The sequence below is a fragment of the Micromesistius poutassou genome (assembly GCF_964030765.1).
Source record: "Micromesistius poutassou genome assembly, chromosome: 7".
In the NCBI taxonomy this organism is placed as follows: Eukaryota; Metazoa; Chordata; class Actinopteri; order Gadiformes; family Gadidae; genus Micromesistius; species Micromesistius poutassou.
Window position 1 is genome coordinate 9,048,843 of NC_140277.1, and position 22,379 is coordinate 9,071,221.

The 22,379-nt window shown below is 43.3% G+C and overlaps 3 protein-coding genes across 3 annotated transcripts; 2 read left to right on the forward strand and 1 right to left on the reverse strand.

The window, feature by feature from the left end:
* Window positions 1–13,070: 13,070 nt before the first annotated feature.
* Window positions 13,071–15,062, forward strand: cst7 (cystatin f). Its single transcript, XM_084470277.1, has 4 exons — window positions 13,071–13,140; window positions 13,793–13,971; window positions 14,341–14,457; window positions 14,663–15,062. The coding sequence occupies exons 1-4, from the start codon at window positions 13,086–13,088 to the stop codon at window positions 14,741–14,743; spliced, it is 432 nt and encodes a 143-aa protein (XP_084326403.1). The 5' UTR covers window positions 13,071–13,085; the 3' UTR covers window positions 14,744–15,062.
* Window positions 15,063–16,750: 1,688 nt separating this feature from the next.
* Window positions 16,751–18,012, reverse strand: borcs7 (BLOC-1 related complex subunit 7). The gene is made up of 5 exons (XM_084470924.1): window positions 17,879–18,012; window positions 17,497–17,559; window positions 17,359–17,402; window positions 17,246–17,266; window positions 16,751–17,118 (listed from the first exon to the last, which is right to left on the reverse strand). The coding sequence occupies exons 1-5, from the start codon at window positions 18,008–18,010 to the stop codon at window positions 17,067–17,069; spliced, it is 312 nt and encodes a 103-aa protein (XP_084327050.1). The 5' UTR covers window positions 18,011–18,012; the 3' UTR covers window positions 16,751–17,066.
* A 431-nt stretch (window positions 18,013–18,443) lies between these two features.
* cyp17a1 (cytochrome P450, family 17, subfamily A, polypeptide 1) lies at window positions 18,444–22,022 on the forward strand (the record flags this gene model as incomplete). Its single annotated transcript, XM_084471008.1, has 8 exons — window positions 18,444–18,755; window positions 18,910–19,048; window positions 19,241–19,476; window positions 19,948–20,034; window positions 20,709–20,915; window positions 21,017–21,186; window positions 21,456–21,559; window positions 21,760–22,022. The coding sequence occupies 8 exons, from the start codon at window positions 18,444–18,446 to the stop codon at window positions 22,020–22,022; spliced, it is 1,518 nt and encodes a 505-aa protein (XP_084327134.1).
* Between the last annotated feature and the right edge of the window lie 357 nt (window positions 22,023–22,379).

The following is a 22,379-nucleotide window of genomic DNA, read 5'->3' on the forward strand; positions in this document are numbered from 1 at the left end:
TTGCAGTGTTCTGTGACACCACACTGGAGCCTCTTGTGTGGGGACCAATCCATGGTGCCCAGTTATGGTAACTGGGCTGTACCACAAATGGATTCTGCTTGTAACCTGCAGGAACATCTCTTACTCTCATTGCAGCACCTGTAGGATTTTCATTCATGTCACTCAAAACATATTTTGGATGTTGACAAATTCTGGTTCTGGATGTAGTTCATACCAGTGACGGCTGGTGGTTTTTTAAGTGAGGAAGGAAGGACTGCGCGCTTGGTTGCCATTGGCCTGCTTGCACTGTTTGTGGCATATGGTGGCATAAGAATGTGAGACTCAAATTGTTTCAGGGTGTTTTGGTGAACTACAAAATAGCAGGGAGGGATAATTATGTGAATAAAATTGATACAAAGCCACTAGTGGCAGCATTGTAATTTGAAAGCTGGTGGGCAGCATGTCTTGGACTACAAGGGCAGAAGGAAAGGATGCAAATCAGGCCTACTCTTGATTTGTAAAACTAAATAAAAAAAATCTGCCCTCAATGACTGAAGCTATTGGTTGTAATTTGGTTCATCAAATGTTTATTTTCAGTTACAATTGTTGCACGAACATCCTTTCTACTAGGGCTGAACGATTAATTGCATTTGCGATAATATCACGATATGACAAAACGAGATTTTCTAACCGCAAAGGCTGCGATTTGATTGGTCACGTGACTTGCGAGTGAGCCGAGCGGAGCAAAGCAGTGCAGGCAGGGAGAGACGCTGCGCTTTAACCTGCTGCACAATGGCCTCAAGCTCGTCAGAAGAGCGCACAGCTGAAAGTTTGGTACCAAAGAGGGGCGGCACATCAGTTGTGTGGAATTATTTTGGCTATAAAAAAGACGATGCTGCGCAACTGTCCCGCATTTCGATCACAGCCTCGTCGGCTTGAAAAAAAACCCACCTCAGTGCACCAAATCAGCCGGCCGAGACCTCGCTAAAGAGGTGGTCTCGGTTCGCTTGAGATGTGAAAGCGAACGCACCACGGTCCGATCCAGTTCTAAAAAGCATACGCCTCTTTGGACGTAACAGGCACCCGCTCAGCCGCGCGCATTATGGGAATTATTGTTTGATTAGCGGTAACAGCCAGGGACGTGCACAGGAGTTTTGAGGGGCAGGTGCCGAATTGTTGACCGGGGGGATCGCGGACGAGCGCTATTGTTGACGTGGGGGTTGGATCGCGGACGAGCGCTGTTGCGGGCGCGATTGTTAACGGGGGGGGGTTGCATCGCGGACGAGCGCTATTGTGGGCGCGATTGTTGAAGAACACTCAGAGGGCACTTTTTAATACGAGGCAAAAAGGGCAGGGGCTCAAGCACCCCTAGGGCCCTATGTGTGCACGTGCCTGGTAACAGCACATTGTCGGACCGTCGGGTGAAAATGAGTCGTGGCTCAACATGGAGCAAAGAGGAGACGGAACGTCTATTGGATATTTGGGCAGACGCCCACATAGAACGTATGCTGGCAAACACACATAAAAATGCCGATGCATTTAACACATTGAGCACCAGGATGAGGGAGAAGGAGTTCGAAAATAAATCTGATATTGTTTATTATGAAACAGATAGATTTATTGCTTGTGTTCGTTGAAAAATACATGATATGAGGACCTTGAAAAAATAATCGCATATTAAATCGCAATCGCAATATTGAGGGGAAAAAAAATCGCAATTAGATTATTTTCCAAAATCGTTCAGCCCTACTTTCTACAATATCAAACAAAACGGCCAGAGTAACAAACTAGTAAAAGAACAACAATAACATTATTTAACAACTATTTACATGGGCTGTAAGCCTAACATTGTTTGAGGTAAATGTGGATGTTGGTCATGGTTGAGGGACTTCATTTGTATATCAACTCAATCCTCCTTGAGGTTTGTGTTGCGAAGATATCAGTGACCTGGTCATACCAAACTGGATCTTTTGTTTAGTGATTTCAGCATTTTCTTTTCAATCAAAATAATGGCCAAATTTGTTAACCTCTCCTGCCCCTGAACAGTCCACATTGGAGATTTGACATTATTCATGAGCAAACAGGGCCAGCAATACAGTCGATTGTTAGTAATGCTACCAGTGAGCCATGAGTACTTAGCAAACCATGTAGCACTCACAACATTGACTCTGCCATTACTTTTGGTGATCTTGATTTTGGGAATTGGTCTACCTTTTTCTTTGGTCGCTAACTTACCACTGTAACTCAATGAACGGAATGATTTGTTTAATGTGACGGTCTCCTGTCTAGTGTTGATGTTTGGATGTGATTAACCAATTATTGTTTTTCCTATGCGTCCTTGAACATACCATCAACAGAGTACAGATTGGGAGCACCTGGTGCAGGCGCTCCTGAAAGGATAAAAACCCTGGCTCAACTCTGCTCTGGTCTCTCTCTGGCATTCGGCTGCATCTCCGCCAGCAGCAGCAGCAGCACATTTCTTTGTTTGGTTTCTGCTTTGTTTTCGCTTTACAACATTTACACCTCATATTGCTCACACATCCACATTTACATTACTGATGTTACTGACTGACACACTTCACATTGGTACTTTTAGCCTCAGTTATTTAAGTTAATATAATAAATTCACTCATTTTTTGCCATATTATCGTGTCCAGTGCCGTATTTGTCATAGCCTAGGAGCCGGGTTATGACATTAATACAACATTCCATTGTTTCCATTTTGCACTTTATTTGCAAATGGTGATAATCTCGCTATTGTTCAGATGATTTCACTTGCTTTGTGTCTCTTAGACTGAGCTGCACTGCAGCGCGGGTTTGATCTCGTAACCGAGACAGCGTTGCCAGATTGGGCACATTTTCCGCCCAATGATTATTTTTCCAATCTAACGTGGTTAAAAGTAGACCTGTAAATCTGACCAATCTGGCAACACTGAGCCTAGCCAGGGCTCCTGCTTATTGGTTCATAGCGCAGTGCGTATGAACCAACCACCGCGTAGTTGGCGCGATTCGATCCCTTAGCTAGTCCCACCCATATATATAGTGGGTGGGACCATAGATATATAGAACATAATATATGTTCTATATATCTATGGTCCCACCCTCTCGGAGGAGGACTTTCCTCCTCTTGCCGATTGACTCCCATGTAACTCACCGGCCGCCAGTACTATGAAGGTATTATTGTAGCAAAAGTCTTGAGCATGTGTACACTAAAGTCACAAATGTGTAACAGTAAAGTTGAAGTCGTAAATATTTATTCTACCATTGTAAACACAAAATAGGGGCTACGAGTTCACAAGTCCTTTGTTACAGGTGCACAAATCCTATCCTGTGCATCACAACTTCAAAGAGTCATGCACTTGACACTTTTGCTACAATCATTGCAGTGCAGTTGGTGCAAAACACATTCGCACACCCGTGTTTCATAATCTGAGAACGTCAGTGGTGACTGGTCATTAGGGGCAGGTGGGGCTCGGCCCCACCTACTCTCACAAGAAAAAAAAAAAAAAAATTAAAATATAATAAATATATTATATAAAAAAATAATATATATATATATATATATAAAATAAAAAAATCTCCCCAGAAAGTACTGTAAAATAATAATTTCGGCGCTTTTAGTTCATTTTTAGTCGACCCTAGCTTGCTTCTTCCGGCTGAGTTCGTCCGGTGGGGCAAGAGGGGCTCTAGCCCCACCAGCCCAATGTAATGTGTATTGGGCTTGAAAATTTGAAATGCGCATGCTCAGAGTGTTTCTCTGTTGAAGTGGACGGAGATTATTTTACTTCCTGGTGGGGCTAGCCCCACCGGCACCGCCATGGACATATATGGTTCGTTCCACTACAGCGTAATGTGTGTGGCGCGCGTGATGAGTCATGACTCGAGTGACCTAGTCCTCACCTCATGTATTCAGAATTTTATTAAAAGGTTTTATTATTGAGCTATTGACGTTTAATACGTAACAGTGCTTGTGTACATTTTTATTGGTTATTGAACTGTTAACCCGCGAACTTGGGTTCAATATGTGTACGAAAGACTCCCTTTGTTTACGTGACGTTGCCTAGCAACGCTGCGCATGTGCAGCCTTTATCCACTTCGTTCTGAGTTGGAGAGTAGCACGTTTAAGTTCAAATAGTAATTAAAGTAGTTTGTTACTATACAAGTTAAGCGCCTGTAACATCAGTGTTAAATGCGTATGTGCCGATTGGTGTGCGTACCTTATGAACGTGTTTATCGGTTCGCAGACGTAATGAGCGACGTTGCAGTGGTCTACATGTAATGCGCACGTTCTATTGTTTACAATTAGCATGCTAAGCGGCGTTAGCTTTATTCACGTCTTATGTTGCCTTACTATGTAATATGGATGAGATTCATGTTGCTTAGCGTAATGCCCCATCCACCGCTTGCTTTGCATGTCCCGCAAACCAACCAGTGGAAGTCAGGGGAGGGCGAAATAGTTTTGGAAAGCACCACGCTGCTGCGATGAGGTTGATTTGTTTATCGGCGTTACCATGGCGATCATGACGGTACTGAGCATAAAGTAAAAAGTAGATGAGACGATAGAGGGGTTAGAAAGGGGGTTAAAAGGATTTTTATTTCAGTTATCCTATTTTTGCACCGAAAATATTTGAAAACCATGAAAGTTTAAAAAGTAAAAAATAATGACCGCTACACAAGCAAAGTTTCACAGCGCCCCCTAGGTTCTATGAACGCCCCCGTTGAGAAACCCTGAGGTAGATCATCTGTTGGAGCACAGATTTGAGACCCTCTGGAGGAAAAATTAAGAGGTAAAACGCCTTGGTCCCCACCATCCAAGGGATTTTGGCATTAGCCAAACCGCTGGCAAAAACATCCGTGCATTTAATGTGGAGTGAAAAAAAAAATATATATATATATATTAATATTAATTATTTAAAAAAATATATATATATATATTAGCCTAGCCCCACCTGTTTTTTACATGTAGAAACGCCACTGGAGAACGTGCACAACATTTGTGCATTCGTAAACCCAAATGTGAACTAATGCATCAGAAGTTGCACATCTGTGAAATATTTCCTCACAAATAAAATGATATAGATCACTATGTTCATTGAGCATTTTAATGAGCGAGCACAAGTCCATCGATACAACTGCTTGAATCTGCTGCTACGAGTCTCAGCTGTTGTTTTTCCTGCGGGTACTGTTGCAACACGTCTAGGTGGTACATGTGTAGCAAAAGTGATTCGTATCCGTATGACGCAGAGCGTCCGTGGGCGGGACAAAATTGCAGCATAAACCAATGAAAGTTGCCGGCAGGGGGTGCAGGGAGTGCAAATGAGCTCATTAAAATGAACATAGCGATCTATATCATTTTATTTGTGAGGAACGGTTTACGAATGCACAAATGTGCACATTCTCAGATTATGAAACACGGGTGTGTGAATGTGTTTTGCACCAACTGCGCTGCAATGATTGTAGCAAAAGTGTGTGACTCTTTGAAGTTGTGATGCACAGGATAGGATTTGTGCACATGTAACAAAGGACTTGTGAACTCGTAGCCCCTATTTTGTGTTTACAATGGTAGAAAAAAGATTTCCGACTTCAAATTTACTGTTTTAGTGTACACATGCAAAATAAATATTTCCGACTTCAAATTTACTGTTACACATGTGACTTTAGTGTACACATGCAACATAAATATGTCCGACTTCAACTTTACTGTTACACATTTGTGACTTTAGTGTACACATGCTCAAGACTTTTGCCTCCTTGCGTCTTTTAGTTGCGCTTGAAATGTTTATTTTGAGTGAAAGACGTGCGTTTGGGAAGAAGAAAATAAAGTATTGGTTAACCTTTGTGTCGTGTTCATTTCTCCGCCCTTATTTCGGTGCTCCCGGTCAAATTTGACCAGCCTGTTGTAATTGCTCTTACATTAACACACAAAAAAATGTATCATCACCAAATTTTATTTAACTCCCCTTTAAGCTGTAAACAATGTCTCAGAGTCATGGTTTACATGAATAACTGCAGTGAATATACAAAGAATAGACACAGAAACTGTGTGTGTGTGCGTGCGGTGGTGATGGTGGACCACAGGTGTTACAAAAACCACTCAAAATTCAATGAAAGTGGTGATCAGCAATTGTATATGTTCAAATGCCTAGTGTGGAGGATATCATAAGGCCTTGAGACAATAAAATGTAAAACACAATATGTATGATTGATGAAAGTAGGAAATCGGTCAGATTTGACCCGAACACGACAGAAAGGTTAAGGTCTGAGAGCGCAAATAAATGCCTCAAACTAGTGCTGTCATTTTAAAATAACAACGTTACGTTTCTTTTATTGCTGTTATTTTTTAAGGCAATTAATGTGGATACTCTGCTATTTGGTTTAATTTACTTACTTAATACTTAACCTAAAATTACAGCCAGGGCATCAAAATGAACAAGAACATTTTTATGTGATTCCAAACATTTGAACAAGAGAGAAAGATGGCAAAAAGATACCTCAAAGAGCTTTTCAGAGAACTTCTCTTAAATGGCATGTGTAGCGGACGGAACCTACGTCCGCTTAGTAGGGGTAAATCACTCTTCCCTGAATGGCTGGAAATCAGAGGATCTAGGTCCCTAACCCCCAGGCCTATTAGTCTCGTGTCTACTCTGCCTGCTCAGTTGAAGTACAATAGCTTAGGCTTCAGAATTTAGACCTGTCACAGTGAAGACCTAAAGAATAGAATTGCAGTAACTAGCTGTGTGTGTGACTTACCCTGTATTCCCCCTAACTACTACACTTTAAGGACAGAGGGTGAGACGCCCCTACTTCAGAGAAGAAAAACTCCACAATAAAAGCAATAGTGTAAAAGTTGAAAAATGAATGGTTATCAAATGTAAAGCATAGAGGAATAGCTTCCCTATCAACCTGTAACCACCATATAATGTTCAAAACCTTACATCAACATCCACTTCACCAGAGTGGCTCAATAACACTTTCACGGTTTGGCTTAACAACTCTATCACTATTACACAACAGTAACAAGTATGTCAATTGTAACTTCAGAAACGGTTTTGCACCATACACATAATAACACTCAATAACAATATGTCCACTCTCGGTTCAATGTTCCTTTTGGTTCGGATTGTCCACGTTACGTGTGTGCCGACCGTTCACCAATTAGACATGTCCATCACGAGTGCGTTGCTGTCCGTTGAGAATGATAGCCATCTGTGGCAGCAGGGTAGCCTATTTACTCACCCACCGCACCGTGCATCAATGGAGGGAGAGGGAGAGAGCAGGAGCCACAGACACGTCCCGGTCTGTAGCAGTGAACTGGCTGGCTCTTCGTCCTCTGGCGTGACAAGCTTCCAACGTTGGCGACGGGCTAGTAATATAACTGAATAGTCAACACTTTGCACTACCTAGCGAGGACGGTCGCCTCGCACTACGCGAACTATACTTGTTAATAATACGACCCCGGATGAATCTTCAGCGCTGATGGCGTGGAGTCTTCCGCTCCTCCACACGCCACTCCAGCCGTAACTGTTCCGTAGCTCAGATTAAAACATGTCGCACACGCAATAACTAAGAGCTAAACTGTTATTCAACTGATCTATCATACCGAAATCTCCGTCAGCATGGGACCTCGCCGAGCGCCGCCATCTTCTTCGTTCTTCGTTCTCGCCCACAGCTGGTTCATAATTTTCATCTCAATTACACCTCAGGTGTAGTTTGTGATGCATTTTGGAAACAGGAGTTGAGCCCCTGGTCCAATGCGCCACCTGGCTTGAGAAACACATTCTCAAAGACTTACTTTTAGTCATTATTTAGGTAGCACACACACATTATGAATGCCTTCGGCAGAATTCAAATGAGCCATTTTAATCTAGATTAATCTAGATTAATTCCAAGATTAATCTAGATTAAAAAAAACAATCTATGCCCACCACTAATATTTATATATATATATATAAAACCAGGATGTAAATATGTATAAGGTCTGAAAAATATGAAAAAGCAATAATAATGATTATTAATACGTGACAAATGAGTCTATTTAAATAAAGGCTAGTCACCTCCCAAATAAAGTTGCAAAAGCACGGCGTGTCTGATTTTGTTGTATTGCTCTTTACTTACCACTGCATTAATTTTGTTATTATACAGGCCAGAGGATAATCTACCAAAAATATATATATTTTAATTTTATTTATGTAGCCTAGTTAAGAGAGAGAACGGTAAATAAACTTGAAGGATTTTTACATCGGATAGCTAGTGGCGTTATTGTCATGACAACAGAGCCAGCAATAAAGTCAAGGTAAATCAACTCTTTCTACCAGTCAGACTCATCACAGGTCACAACACTATATAACCTTTAACGTTCACCCAAAGTAACAGATTAAGTAGCCTTAATCAAGTAAATAAGTTGATGAATAAATGAATCATTAAATGCACACATGAATCACAGCGCTCTATAATAATTCCAGTGTTGGCACCCATTGGCAATTTGCAATTGACAATCAGTTGTGGGAAAGTGGCAGAAATATGACTGTCTAACAGTTATGAATTATGTTCATTATTTAGGCTATTTGTTTATTTATTTAGTTTGGCGCTCCTTAAATTAAATTCACGCTTCAAAACGCACGACTTTTACTTCTAAGGCGAGCTTTACTTTGAAGGCGAGCTGTCTCTGTTTCCGGCTCTCGACTTCCTTGTTCAAATATCATTGTACAACTTGGTTAATGAAACAAGCTGACGATTTGGCGCGCTGAATTGCATTGCACGTCTCGGACAATGAAATTGAAATGAATCAATGAAATGAAATTAGGCAATACCCCCTAAACTGGCCTGTTTCATTATACAACATGAACAACTGTAAATGAATTATACTTCGTAGGCCTACACGGACCGATGTCGTGCCTCTAATGTAATAAAAAGCACTTAGACTAAAAGTGTATAGGCCTACATATATATCAGCGATTGCCATTGTGCAGAATTCAATTAATTTGTGACTCAGGTTGAAACAGAAGCACAGGCCGACATGACTTTAAATATGGAATAGTTGTATTTTTGTCATGTTCGATTAGTAAACAAAATAAGAAAACTCTTGACTCAAGCGTCACACATTAAAATATAAATAATGTCATATACATCGTAATAAAATATATAGGAAATACATAACAGGCCTACTAAGAATACCAAATAATCGAACATAATGGAGAAAACCCCTCGGAATATGTACAGGGATGCAAACAGACCTATGGTCAAAAAAGAGAGAGATTTTCGAAGCCCGCGCCCCCGCAGCAATTATCAAATAATGACATTTCCACCAACCTCTGCCATCCCCGGCCCACCCTATACACAGACAAAGTGCAAACTGAAATTCTTAAAATGAAAATCCACAAACGTTAATTTTGTTTAACTAGTCTTCAACACACACACACACACACACACACACACACACACACACACACACACACACACACACACACACACACACACACACACACACACACACACACACTCACCTCTCCATTGGCAATCCGATTGCACATTGGAATCGGGAGTACTACACTTTCCCAAATCTTTTCGGCTGCTGAGGCCTGATTCTGGCTGGTAGCTGGTAAAGGATTGTCCTTACAGAGGAGCTGGGCCACACTTTGGGTAGATACGATGGAGGCCACTCTCTGTGTGTGTATTGTGCTCTGGCAGTGTTCCAACAGGGCATGCAGCCCTCTGGAACCATAACTTATCTCTTTAACGCAGAGAGTGCATTTAGCACATCCCTTTTTTTCAATTTTTTTTTAAAAGTCTGATAGTTTGAAATTGCGTTGACTGCCTTGACCTCAATTGCAGTTTCAACTTTTAGCCAAGGCCACTTCCAACTGGTTTTACATCCTTTATCCACTTGTTGCACAGTAAGTGCCGCACTCTCATCAAATTCTCTTTCTGCAAATGAAGAGTTGAATATTTTAGCCATACTAGCATAACGCGACCAGACTGAAACCGGGACGTCTGATCACCCAGACTTTCTGTATCATAACGGAGAGCAAAGTAGTTCACTCAGCCCCCTTTCCTCAATGTGCCCTGCGCCACCTTCAGCAATCTATGTGACTCAATTAAAATGTATTAAATGATTTTAGTATCCTTAAAAAAGCAGTGCCGCCTGTTGATAAAATAAGCCCACTCCAGTGTTTCCCACACATAGGCCAATATTGAACAACGAGCGCCACAAATTGATTCCGCTTTTCTTATTTATTTTTACTTGAACGCGATTTTTAAATGTAACTCCTCTAGCCCGTAATCGCGCCCCCGTAATGCTGCCAGTCCGACGTGTTCCCATTCTGACAGTCCTGTGCGCGTATGCAAATTGGCCAAGTGCGCACAGAAGAAGGGCCCTATCTTGCGCCCGGCGCAATTGACTTTCTACACCGACGCATGTGTCATTGCTAGTTTGCACCCGGCGCAAAGCTCATTTTCCCCCGCAGCAACCAGGCACCACTACACTTGCATGTTAAATATTATGATGTCAAAGATTATTCATACGTGTGAAACTGCATAGAAATGTGGATTGTGGAAACATTTTTTTCCCTGCATGAATGAACATGAATGAAGTATAGTAGGCTATGCCATCCGTTAAAATAATAATAATAACAATAATACATTCGAGCAAAGTATATTCCAGGCTTCCAAAACAAAGTTATTTGGGAAAGAACAGCTGATACAGCGGTAAGTTGTACTTTTAAATCAATGCATCTGCAAACACCGTACAGCAAACACATATGTTCTTGACCCAGACATCGTGTACAAGCCCATTACTTTTAGGATTGATGAGTATTTGATCGTGGGAAAAAACAGTTTTACCGCGAGTGAGTATTTAATAGAATGAATGAATGCGGGTGATGCTTGGTGCGCGTGTGTGTGCGCGCCCATCTAAAAAAAACACGTAAGTGTATGAGAAGGAAATCGAGTCAGTCGACCTGCGATAAGCAGCTGATTCTGAACGGACTCGTCTTCGAGATGGACGTGTTCTAACGCATTTTTAATCAATGAAATGTTAACACAACAGTATATATCTGACCATTTGATTTTCGAAATTTTAGGTGAAGCCGAGCTTCCCTTGCAGTAGAGAAGTCGCCACTACGAAAGAATGCAATGCAACTAGCGGGATCTAAACAAACTAAGCTCCAGCGAATTACTACAATGCAGAAGTAGTGGAGAATGGCGAAACACAGTAACTCTAGCCTACTCTCAACCAAATTAAAAATAATCGCCGCCCGGTGCAGCAGTGTGAACTGCCCCGTTTTTAGAACGTCTCAGCCCGTCTCGTCGCAAGGAGTCGCGAGTTGCAAGCAGTTGCGTCGCGAATCTTTGGCCTGAACTGGGCTTTAGCATTATAAGCAGTGGCGGTTTTAGGCACGGGCGAAAAACGAGGCACACGAGAAAGAAAATGATCCGCATTTTCTATTATCGATAATACCCCCCCCCCCCCCCCCCCCCCCGTGATTGGTAGATCATCTACCAAATAAGTAAATGCATAGATACAGTCTATGAGAAAACAGTAAATCAGAACGCTGCGCACGCGAAGCCAGTTGTTTCGGCAGGGCGCGCGCACCTGTATCTCGCGCTGCAAGGATTTTCACTTAGTCTGACCCTGGAGTTTGGCGCCGCGTCTGAGGGTCTGATTATAATTTCATCAACAGTAATTCTGTATTGCATCTACCGTTGATGCAATACAGAATTACTGTTGATGAAATTATAATCAGACCCTCAGACCCTCCCAGAGGGTCCCCCCCCCCCCCCCCCCCCCCCCCAAAAAAAAAAACTCATCGGATCTACACGGTTCACACAAGTCACCCAAACAGCCGTGAAAAAAGCGGCAGCCGCCGAAAAGCGCGCTGTTTGCATCCCTGATGTAATTTATGTAAGAGTTTGTTTGCTTTTTTACTGCCACCTTGCGGTTAAGTATTAAAATGACAATGCACTCAGGATGAATTTATGTGTGGATCATATATGGATGAGTTTACGTGTATAGGTTTGATGAATGCACAAAACTGTTCAAGCTTATTGTTTTAATTTACATTTACTGCAATTTTTGCATTAATTGCAACACATGGCGATGATTATTTTCAGAATAAAATATGCTAAAAGTGAACAAAGAAAAGGGGCCTTATGCAGATAAATAACCCTCAACTTTGTCGGGCAATTTGAAAATCAACTTTCAGAATTTTATGAAGATAATTGTGTGTAAACCCACCGCATTTTACATCATCAAGTTGTAATATATATACACACACACACACACACACACACACACACACACACACACACACACATATATATATATATATATGTGTGTGTGTGTGTGTGTGTGTGTGTGTGTGTGTGTGTGTGCGCAGGTTTGTGTTTGTGTGTATATATATTAAAGATTCAAGATTCAATAACTTTATTCATCAAATACACATAGGCCTACAGGATGGACAGTGAAAGCAAAGTGGCCATGCTTATGGGATGTGTAAAAACAGCTATTGTATTTACAATAAGAAATAAACAACAATCAATACAGTAAATATATAAATATATACACAACCATGCTTCTAAATTAAATCCCAAAGACAGACATTGTTTGATGAGAGCTAACCGGAAGAATGTCTGTGGTTGAGTAAAGGAAGTTGTGAGAGAGGCAGAGCAATTTAACCTCTCTTTCACTTTGATCAACATCTTTTAAACATATTCAAATGATCTACAATGAAACAGAATATAAAATATCAATACAACAATAAAGAAGGAAGCAGTTAATCTATTCCGTTGGGTTATCTCGTTAGGCATCATTTGTCTCAGCTGAGTGTATGCCTGTTTGTATGTGTGTGTGTATGTGTTTCTCTGCTCTAGAGTCAGCTTGGCCAGTTCCTATCTGCTGTGGTCTATGTTCAGTATAACTGATCCCCGATCAGCTGACACTGCAGAGGCCACTGAGGTACCCTGTGGCCTGCTGTGGCAACAGTCTTGCTGCACAGGAAGCTAGCCTGGAGAGAGAGGGGGGAGAGAGAGAGAGAGAGAGAGAGAGAGAGAGAGAGAGAGAGAGGAGAGAGTCATAAGAGACTCATAGAGAAAGTAAGAGAGAGACAGGCATGATGAGGACTTACGAGAAGGTTCTACTGTTGGTCTCTCTCCTAACTGTTCTGGGTAAGATGTTTTCAACTTTTAAAACTTCTCTAGTGTTAATCTCAAGGTCTCCAGTTTAAAAACGGACTGTTAGACTGAGATCCAACAAGAGCTGGAGTTTGTGTGTGAATTAAAAGGCAGAACACACACAAATGTTTGCATGATACAGTTCACTTGCTTAACTATATTTCACCACTTCATCTCAACTAATGAGAACTGATATTGGACATGGCTTTAGATGTTGAAAGTCTCAGGTCTGGATTTGTTGTTATGTCTGTAATTGAGGCAGGACTGTCACGTTCTGAATTCTTATTGGTTGTGGGGTACATCCACAAAGCTATCCAAGCAGCAACTTGTACCCATTGGCTACCCTCCAAAGTCCACTTTTTTTATCTAAATGGATACCAATGTGTCAAATGGTATTTCTACTATTTAGTAAATTAGCTGATGTTTTTATCCAATGCAACGTCCAGTGAATTCAGATAGGCTGCAAGTCATTAAGGAGGAGCCTTAAGGTAGAATGTGGACATTGAGCATCAAACCCCTACTTTTTCGGCCGGAAGTCGGACACCCTTACCACTCCACACACTTGAATGTCTCAACAGTATTTCTTCACGCTAGCCCAATGTTGCTAACGGTCATATCCCTAACCATGTCTGTGTTGATGGCCCAGAGGTGGCGTGGAGCAAAGGGGAGCACAGGGAGGTGATGGTTCCAGGCGCTCCGTCCAACGTCAGTAAGAACGACCAGGGGCTGGCCAAGGCCTTGCTGGTGGCCACCTACTCCTTCAACAACCAGTCTAACGACGCCTATCTCTTCAGGACCTCCGAAGTGGAAAGGGCCCAGAGGCAGGTATGTAAGATGGAGACTTTTTTTTTGATTAATCATTTAGCAGGGTGTGTGACTATTAAGTCATACAGGGATTTCCAGTGAATATAGATACATCATTTAAAGGAGCAGGTAGGGGTTTAGTATATATTTGCTCAAGGATGCCTAGAGGTATACTGCAGATATTGGGGATCCAACCCAGTTACTTTGGGCTGGGAGTAAAACTTAGTCATGACAACGAAGTGGGTATGGTGCCGGGTAAGTCTCAGACTGTTTTTGGAGCATGAACTGAAACACCAGCATCAAATGGCTTTGGAGCTGGCTCTTGGGGTTCTGTGACTGCTGTCAACCAACCAATCGTAACCCTACCTTTCAATCTCCACATGGTCACAGATCGTGAAGGGGATCCGCTACATCTTGGAGGTCCGGATCTCCAGAACCGTGTGTCTTAAACGCCTGGGCCGGGACCTGTTGGACTGTGACCTCCAGCCAGAGGGACGTCTTCACCAGGTAGCCCACCCCAGGAGGAACTCGCCCCAGGGGGAGAAACCTTCAATTTAGACGGCAAAGCACTGTTTCCATCTGAATATCTGTATATTTAAAGGGGACCTATTTGACCACCAGGTGTGGTAAAGCAGCGATAGTGACTGAAGGTTGGCTGAATCCACTCTCTGGGTAATTCCGGGGGTCCTTTTGTGCGTCTCCTCCCCTACAGACGTTCCAGTGTCACTTTGTGGTCCTGTCTCTGCCCTGGCTCCACCAGATGACCACCACCTCCTTCCGCTGTCAGGACTGAGGAGTACGCCGTGCAAGCCCCACATGCTAGCGCCACATGCTAGTGCCACATAAAATTCTGCTGCTAGCATCCTTAAATAATGTGCTTAATCCCTGCTGTACATAGAAATAAAAAACATAGAGGTCTATAGTTAATGAAAGCAGCTGTGTCTGTGTTCATACCTAACTTATCCATCTACCAGATGAGCTTATCTATACAAAAAAGTACATGATGACACATAACTTACATTTTACAGTTCAAATGAGAATGCATAAGATGTAAAAATACTATATAGCAGATCAATCCCACTGTTGAATCATAACATCCAATATCATTCATAAATTTTTTTTACCAACACAAGATGATGAGTGTGATTATGTATCCATTTAAATCCACCCTGCCTCTGTAGATCACAATGTATTCTTACATTATTCTGACCTAGATTCCCCTCCCAGACTTCCTGCACAAGGAGGCCTATAGGTCTCCTTGTACAGGAAATTCTACGATTTTTTAGAATCAAGCTGGACAGTAGGTGAGGCCAAGGACTGATACCAGAAGAAAGGGGTGTAAATCTATGCTGATCTGATCTATACTGTGATCATTGTCAAAAATGACCTGTCACATACACCACAGTATCAATAAATCTGCACACACATGCCAGGTGTGTTTGCGTGTCATGTGCCCGGCTCAGCCAATCAGCACCGGGGACAGTTAGACGGCCTTATTGGGGTTGCTAAATGTATCTGAGAAAAACCTAACAGACCTCTCACCTCTAACAGACAGGAAACCCTAATGTTTCACCATTTGTTGTGGAAACAAGATATCCAACAAGAGATCCTACATGATGGCCAGCCTAGCCTGGCCATCATGTAGGATCTCTGGCCCACTAGCTTTTGGATTTCCCCTTCCGTGGTACAAGTGTTCCGATCGTCGTGCATAACAAATAACTATCACATCAAGGTTAGTGTAGTATAATGTAAATTATAATACAGACCTCCTGTATAAGAAGGTGACTTTACATTTAGCAGATTTAGCAGCTTTTATCCAAAGCGACTTAACAAGTACAGGTGATAAAGGCAGTGTGTCCTTTCACGCTGCTCAAATTAACTTCTGAATGAGGTGTTCATTACTTATCAACATATCATATCATATAAATAAGTTATTCTATTGGTAAGTGTCGTGATTGAAAGTTCCAAAATGATTACACTATTACTTTTGTGACAATGATGCACAGTATAAATCTGCACACCTAACCTTATGTAGATGTTTGGTATCAATGTGTGGGGAAATTTAGGCCATTATAATTTTTTCATACCTTTTGGCAGAAGCAGCAAATGTACAATTGAGTACATAACAAGAGAAAGCATTGAAAAGTGTAGACTTTTATTACGATTTCCCACTGTTGCCTCTCCAATTATCTGTGCGTGCCACTGACTTACAACAAATCAAGCCAAGTTTTCCTGTCCCTGGCAGACTTCCGTCCAGACCTTGGAGCGTGATAAGGTGTGCATGGGGTCATCGGGACAAAGAACATTATTTTGGCTCAAACCACTGTCACGTTCCCTTGTACAGAACATCAAAAGCACACTGGGCAGATAGCCACACGTGAGACCTCGTCAAGCAGAACTACGCTACAAATCCCGACCTTGTGTCCCGGCTAGGCGATACTCCCTACGTCTGAGGAAGGGAAGGGGGGGGGAGGGTGGAACAGCATCATCATCATCCTCATCGTTAGGGTTGTGTTCTGAGTCGACCCAACACGTGCAGCTGTGGGGCTCTGGCCAGGAAGCCAGCGGCGGCGGCCCTCTCACGTCAGAGGAGCTCAGGGACGGCCCTAGTCAGGGCAGGCAGCTGCTTGGCCTTGGAAGCAGATTGCAGTGCTCTACGTGCAAGGGGAGAACAGTTCAGTCTGACTTTGGAGACATAGTTGATGACCAGCAGTGTTGCAATCCAAGTAACAATATAACTCAATTTAAAACGTTCCTTCATTCTAAGTATGAACATGAAAAATTCAGCTGGAAACACCAGGAAGAGGGAAAGCATTTAATTAATAATAATGATTAAAAAAAATAAAAAAAAGATCAATCAAATTCTAATTGATGTGTTATCAGGCATGTTTGACAGTGGAGTAGAATATTCAGTGTAGCCTATACAAGTTTCTCAGTCTTGGTTGAAGTCTAGGGGGTACACAGAAGTCGGTTGTGTTCGGCATGTCTTTTGTATCACCACAGGTTCCACTGCTTGTCTGTCATTGGTGCACCGATACCACAAGATGAGAGTCTGTATAATACTGTAATGAACGACTGGAGAGAAGGTGAGAGAAAGATCTGTTGGTTGGACGGTTTCATTTCAGCAAGTGTCTGAGTTGATCCTGAAGGTTTTTTGAGTGTTCCACACTGGAGAGGGAGTGAAAATGGGGGGGGGGGGGGTGATATTGTCAGTTAATTGAATAGTGTTGTGGCATTGGGTTGAGATAGCGATGCAGCCCAATCATAAACAGTGCTCCATAGACTTTAGACTTACTTCTTTTGGATCGCCTCTTGTCTGAAAGATATAGAAAAACAAGATCTATCATCAAGATATTGTATTTTTTTTGCATTTTAAAAACATCATGATAATAACTATTAATAACTCACTGATATTGTAAGTGGGTGGTGATTATTGACATTTTTCGTAAACTCTGCAAGAAGAAAGATAGCGGGCTGAATTCTGACACCTTGTGATACACAACGGTATGGCAGGCGAACATAAATAAGGCAATTATCGTTACTTACATCCTCGGAGTGTAATATGGCATCTTCCTGAATAACCATATTTCTGGCTGCTTGGCCGAGTAGCTGGGTGAAACATTGAAATGTGTAAATATGAAGTGCTTCACATATTTGACAGTAAATACAACAATATACCAAACTTCCTCTATCCTACAAAATTGCAATGAGCTATTCCAGCTATTCCATTCCATAACAGGTACAATATAACCCAATGCACAGAGACCAAAGACCATTAGAACAATTACCTCAATAATAAAGGTCTGTGATTATTATTATATTAACTGTAGAGGTTAGCTAGTCATAACATAACCACATAACCACTGCTAGGCTATCCCGTTAGCGTTGTTCAGGACCACTTGGTAGATCATAGCCTCCAAGGTCTTACCTCTTGACTACGCGATCCTTTTAACACTTGCCGAGTCAGAGCAATCACATCCCCGCTACATGTGCCCACTTTATCCGACAAAAGACCCTTGACGGACTGACCGAACCGCGGCTGGGGTTCAGCAGAAGACATGTTTCATAGTGTTTATCCGAACTACGGTGCGCCTCATAGGACAAAACTCATTTGGTTACTGAATGTTGTATTGGGTTTTTTCCACGTTCCTTTTTTAGTTATAGTTAAGAGCAAGTATTAATTATTGTAAGTATTTGTGTAATATAAAGCATTCATAACGGTTAAAAATGGTATTCGATAGGTCCTAGGTATGGGAACAGAACAGGGTCCCATTAGTGGGTTTGTATTGGCACTACTCCAGGCGATAACTCATTTGAAAAAAAACAAACACTTATTTGAATAGATTATGGTGTCAAGGTAATGGCATTGAAGGACTCGGATAAAATACATCCCATCCCTGTCTAAAGTCATTCTGCAGCATTTGCTTTACCGCGATTATTGGCCTAAATATAATTAGAATAAAATTTGCACTGAATCCTCAGTCGCTTTCACCATGGCCTTTCTTTTTTTTATTCTCGTGTTCTTGGTTGTTCTGTCAGCTTTGTTGCTGCTTGTGAAGCTGACGGGTTCGTCGAAGGGGCCCGGGGGACCCCCCCACCTGCCGGCGCTCCCGATCATTGGCAGTCTGCTCAGCCTGCGCAGTGACAGTCCGCCGCACATCCTCTTCCAGAGTCTGCAGGAGAAATACGGACCGACGTATTCTCTAATGATGGGGGCGCAAAAACTGATCCTGGTCAACCACCACGTGCACGCCAAGGAGGTTTTACTGAAGAAGGGGAAGATATTCGCCGGGAGACCCCGAAGTGTATGTAGCCTATAGTTAAAATAGTCAACGCCCCAAAATAAAAATCTATTTTCTTAATTGCTTTAATCATATTTTCGTCCTCTTCATGCAGGCATGCTTGCTCTTACACTTATGTTGTTTCTGTTTATTTTTGTTACTTTCCCTTTTCTTGCAGGTCACCACAGATGTACTGACTAGAGACGGGAAAGACATCGCGTTCGGGGACTACGGTCCCACCTGGCGGTTCCACCGGAAGATCGTGCACAGAGCCCTGTGCATGTTCGGGGAGGGCTCGGCCTCCATCGAGAACATTGGTGTGTAAATCCAGCGCTCGGTTCGGGTTGTCCCTACTGTATCTCTTTGACATCACTGTTACACCTCTCTATTGTAAAATACTCAAAAGCGATTTATTTTTCGAAAGATGATAGGCTTATGTCCGTTTCTTGACATAAGCGCAGCTTTTACGCACGCAAACTGTTTCCACGGTTTACTGATCCATTCACCAGTTTGCCAGGAGTCCCTTTCTCTGTGTACTGCCGTGTCCGAGGCGGCCTCGCGCGGTCTGCCGCTGGACCTATCACCGGAGCTCACGCGCGCGGTCACCAACGTGATCTGCGCGCTCTGCTTCAACTCCTCGTACCGCCGGGGCGACCCGGAGTTCCAGTCCATGCTGAGCTACAGCCAGGGCATCGTGGACACCGTGGCCAAGGACAGCCTGGTGGATATCTTCCCCTGGTTGCAGGTAGGCCTCCAGCTCACAAAAGTAGAACTACAAGACTATATCCAGTATGTATCCACTTGTATCTAGCATACTGCTTCATAGGGGTGGCTCAGAGCTGACACACAGAGCCGGTTACGTCGTTGTCAACTTCAATATTTATGACAGATTTGGTAGGGGTTGCCCTCAAGAGTGGCCAATAACTTCCTGTGCCGCCCACACCCCCATGGACAAACTGACAGCAGGGACACCAGAATATGTGCTATATACTTTTATCTGTTTATAACAAATACTGATATTGTAATACTGTTGATGTTTGCCATGCAAGGTTGTTATATTTATTTGAAGAAGGTTTTAAGAGTTTTGAAGTTTGTTTCCCAGGTATATCAGTATTGATTCTGTACTCTCCAACTGTATTGGGAGACTGGTAGGAGTACTGCAAGAGCCCCGTCTAATCTTATCTTAGTAAAGAGTGACCTGCTCTGACCCTTTCAGATATTTCCCAACGCGGACCTGCGCCTTCTGAAGGACTGTGTAGCGGCCAGAGACAGCCTTCTGCAGAAGAAATATGATGAACACAAGGTAGGCTCAAACTGTTTGACTCTCAAAGAGGGTTTGATGAAATTGTTTGCAAGTCAGAAGGATTTGCAAAGTATTATTCAGTACAGCCCCAATGCATATATTTGACTATGAGTGAGTCTGAGGAAGTACTTTCGCTTTCTCTCTCTCTCTTTCTATTATCTATTGAGTCATTAAGCAGGTGCTATTATTCAACTCCTTAAAATCATGTATTTCTTTAAAATGTAATTTCAAACCATAGGAAACGTTTTTCTCCAGCTAATGAAAAGGAACATACATTTAATCAAGAAGCAGGAAGGGGCAGGGCGCGGGGGGGTTGGGGCGTGGTGCTCAGGGATGACTACGGGTCGGTCCAGTGCGGGATGTGGTGGGGTACGTGGTTGGCTGTGACTAGACAAACCTTCCTAAAGGTTTTGTTTTTTTTTGCATTTTTTTTTTAGCTTCATGATAGAGTTAGATAGACAGGAAGGTATGGGAGATAGAAGGGAGGACATGCAGCAAAGGACCACAGGCAGGAATCAAACCTGGGTCGCTGCGATCACGACTAAGCCTTAATGGTACGCACTCTAGCCGATGAGCCACCGGGGCGCCCCTAGACAATCATTGTCTTTGGTAACAATAGTTGAGAGAGTTGACGATTTCAGATGTATCTTTTCCCCCGACGCCTCTCCTGATAGGCCGACTACAGCGACCACGTGCAGAGGGACCTGCTGGACGCCCTGCTGCGGGCCAAGCGCAGCGCGGAGAACCACAACCTGGCCGAGGCGGTGGGGCTGAGCGACGACCACGTGCTCATGACCGTCGGGGACATCTTCGGCGCCGGCGTGGAAACTACGACAACCGTGCTCAAATGGGCCATCGCCTACCTCATCCATTACCCACATGTGAGGGCCGCATGCAGGCAGACAGACAGACAGACAGACAGACAGACATGTGTGACGCCCTTACCGTGCGTTTGTGTGTGTGTATGTGTGTGCATGCTCAGGTGCAGAAGCGTATACAGGAGGAGCTTGACAGCAGGGTGAGCCGTGACCGGACCCCCCAGATCAAAGACAGGGGCAGTCTGCCCTACCTGGAGGCCACCATCCGTGAGGTGCTGCGGATCCGCCCCGTCGCCCCCCTGCTCATCCCCCACGTGGCCCTCGCTGACACCAGGTATTGTAACACCCCCCCCCACACACACACGCACAGCTCCCTGCATTACAGCAGGGGTTCAACCTCTGGCTCTCAAACCCACCGGTGGCCCTCCTCGTCAAATTCTCGGTTGTATAATATGAACATTTGTGAAATTCTCAGAGGGGAAATTAGGGTGTCAGAGCAGAAAGAATTAGCAGTGAAAATAAAATACTTTTGCATGATATTGCCTGCTGAAGAAAACAAAATGACGCACAGATCTTTTTCATTCATGCTTTTGTTTTTCTTAGTATTGGAAACTTTGCTGTAAGCAAAGGTGACCGGGTCATTATTAACCTGTGGTCACTGCACCATGACGAAAAGGAGTGGAAAAGTCCAGAAATCTTTGATCCAGGTGAGAATAAATTACATTGTTTGTGCTTAGATGTTTTGCATTAAACAGATTTGTTTACCAGATGTGGGACACATTCTGTTCCGCCCCAGAAGAAGGTCACATTTAAAGTGGGTTAAAACTGAATCTTTGTGCGCACATTCGATTTGAGCCATTAGTTTATATGTGGCTCTGGATCCCTCTCTCCACTCCTCTATGTCTAGGTCGCTTCCTGGACGAGGAGGGCTCGGGCGTGGTGCTCCCGTCGCCCAGCTACCTGCCATTCGGTGCGGGCGTACGGGTGTGTCTCGGGGAGAGCCTGGCCAAGATGGAGCTCTTCCTCTTCCTGTCCTGGACGCTGCAGCGCTTTACTTTCTCCGTGCCCTGGGGCCAGCCCCTGCCCAGCCTGGAGGGGAAGTTTGGGGTGGTTCTGCAGCCTGCCAAGTACGAAGTCAACGCCACACTGCGACCGGGGTGGGAGTCCTGATAGCCAGCGAGGAGGCGACCACACACACTGGGGTTACCGGTGCCTGGTTTGATATCAGGATTGTTCAGGGCAACTCATCTGTCCTTTTTTTCTAATGTATCTGTAAAGGAGGCTGGGAACAATTCGTAACCGTTGTCGGGTTACTCTGGGTAGCATGAAAAGAGGGTCCGTTTTGAATACGTTTGAGTTTTTCACCAAAATCATCAAACATTTTGGCCCCATGGTTAAGTATGAGGATTTGCATGGCAACTTGAGTCTGTGGATCTTCATAGACGTGTGGACAGAGACGTATAAACCCGGTTTTATTGGAGTGTGCTGCGCTTCCTTTCAGTTGTGAAATCCACTGTTTGTTGAGAA

Excerpts from the sequence above, each read along its gene's own strand:
- cst7 (XM_084470277.1), top strand. The coding sequence starts at position 13,086 with ATGATGAGGACTTACGAGAAGGTTCTACTGTTGGTCTCTCTCCTAACT. Across the intron at positions 13,141-13,792 it reads CTCTCTCCTAACTGTTCTGG|AGGTGGCGTGGAGCAAAGGG; the intron begins GTAAGATGTTTT and ends TTGATGGCCCAG. Across the intron at positions 13,972-14,340 it reads TGGAAAGGGCCCAGAGGCAG|ATCGTGAAGGGGATCCGCTA; the intron begins GTATGTAAGATG and ends ACATGGTCACAG.
- borcs7 (XM_084470924.1), bottom strand. The coding sequence starts at position 18,010 with ATGTCTTCTGCTGAACCCCAGCCGCGGTTCGGTCAGTCCGTCAAGGGT. Across the intron at positions 17,403-17,496 it reads CCATATTACACTCCGAGGAT|AGTTTACGAAAAATGTCAAT; the intron begins GTAAGTAACGAT and ends TTCTTCTTGCAG. Across the intron at positions 17,267-17,358 it reads ACCACCCACTTACAATATCA|ACAAGAGGCGATCCAAAAGA; the intron begins GTGAGTTATTAA and ends TATATCTTTCAG.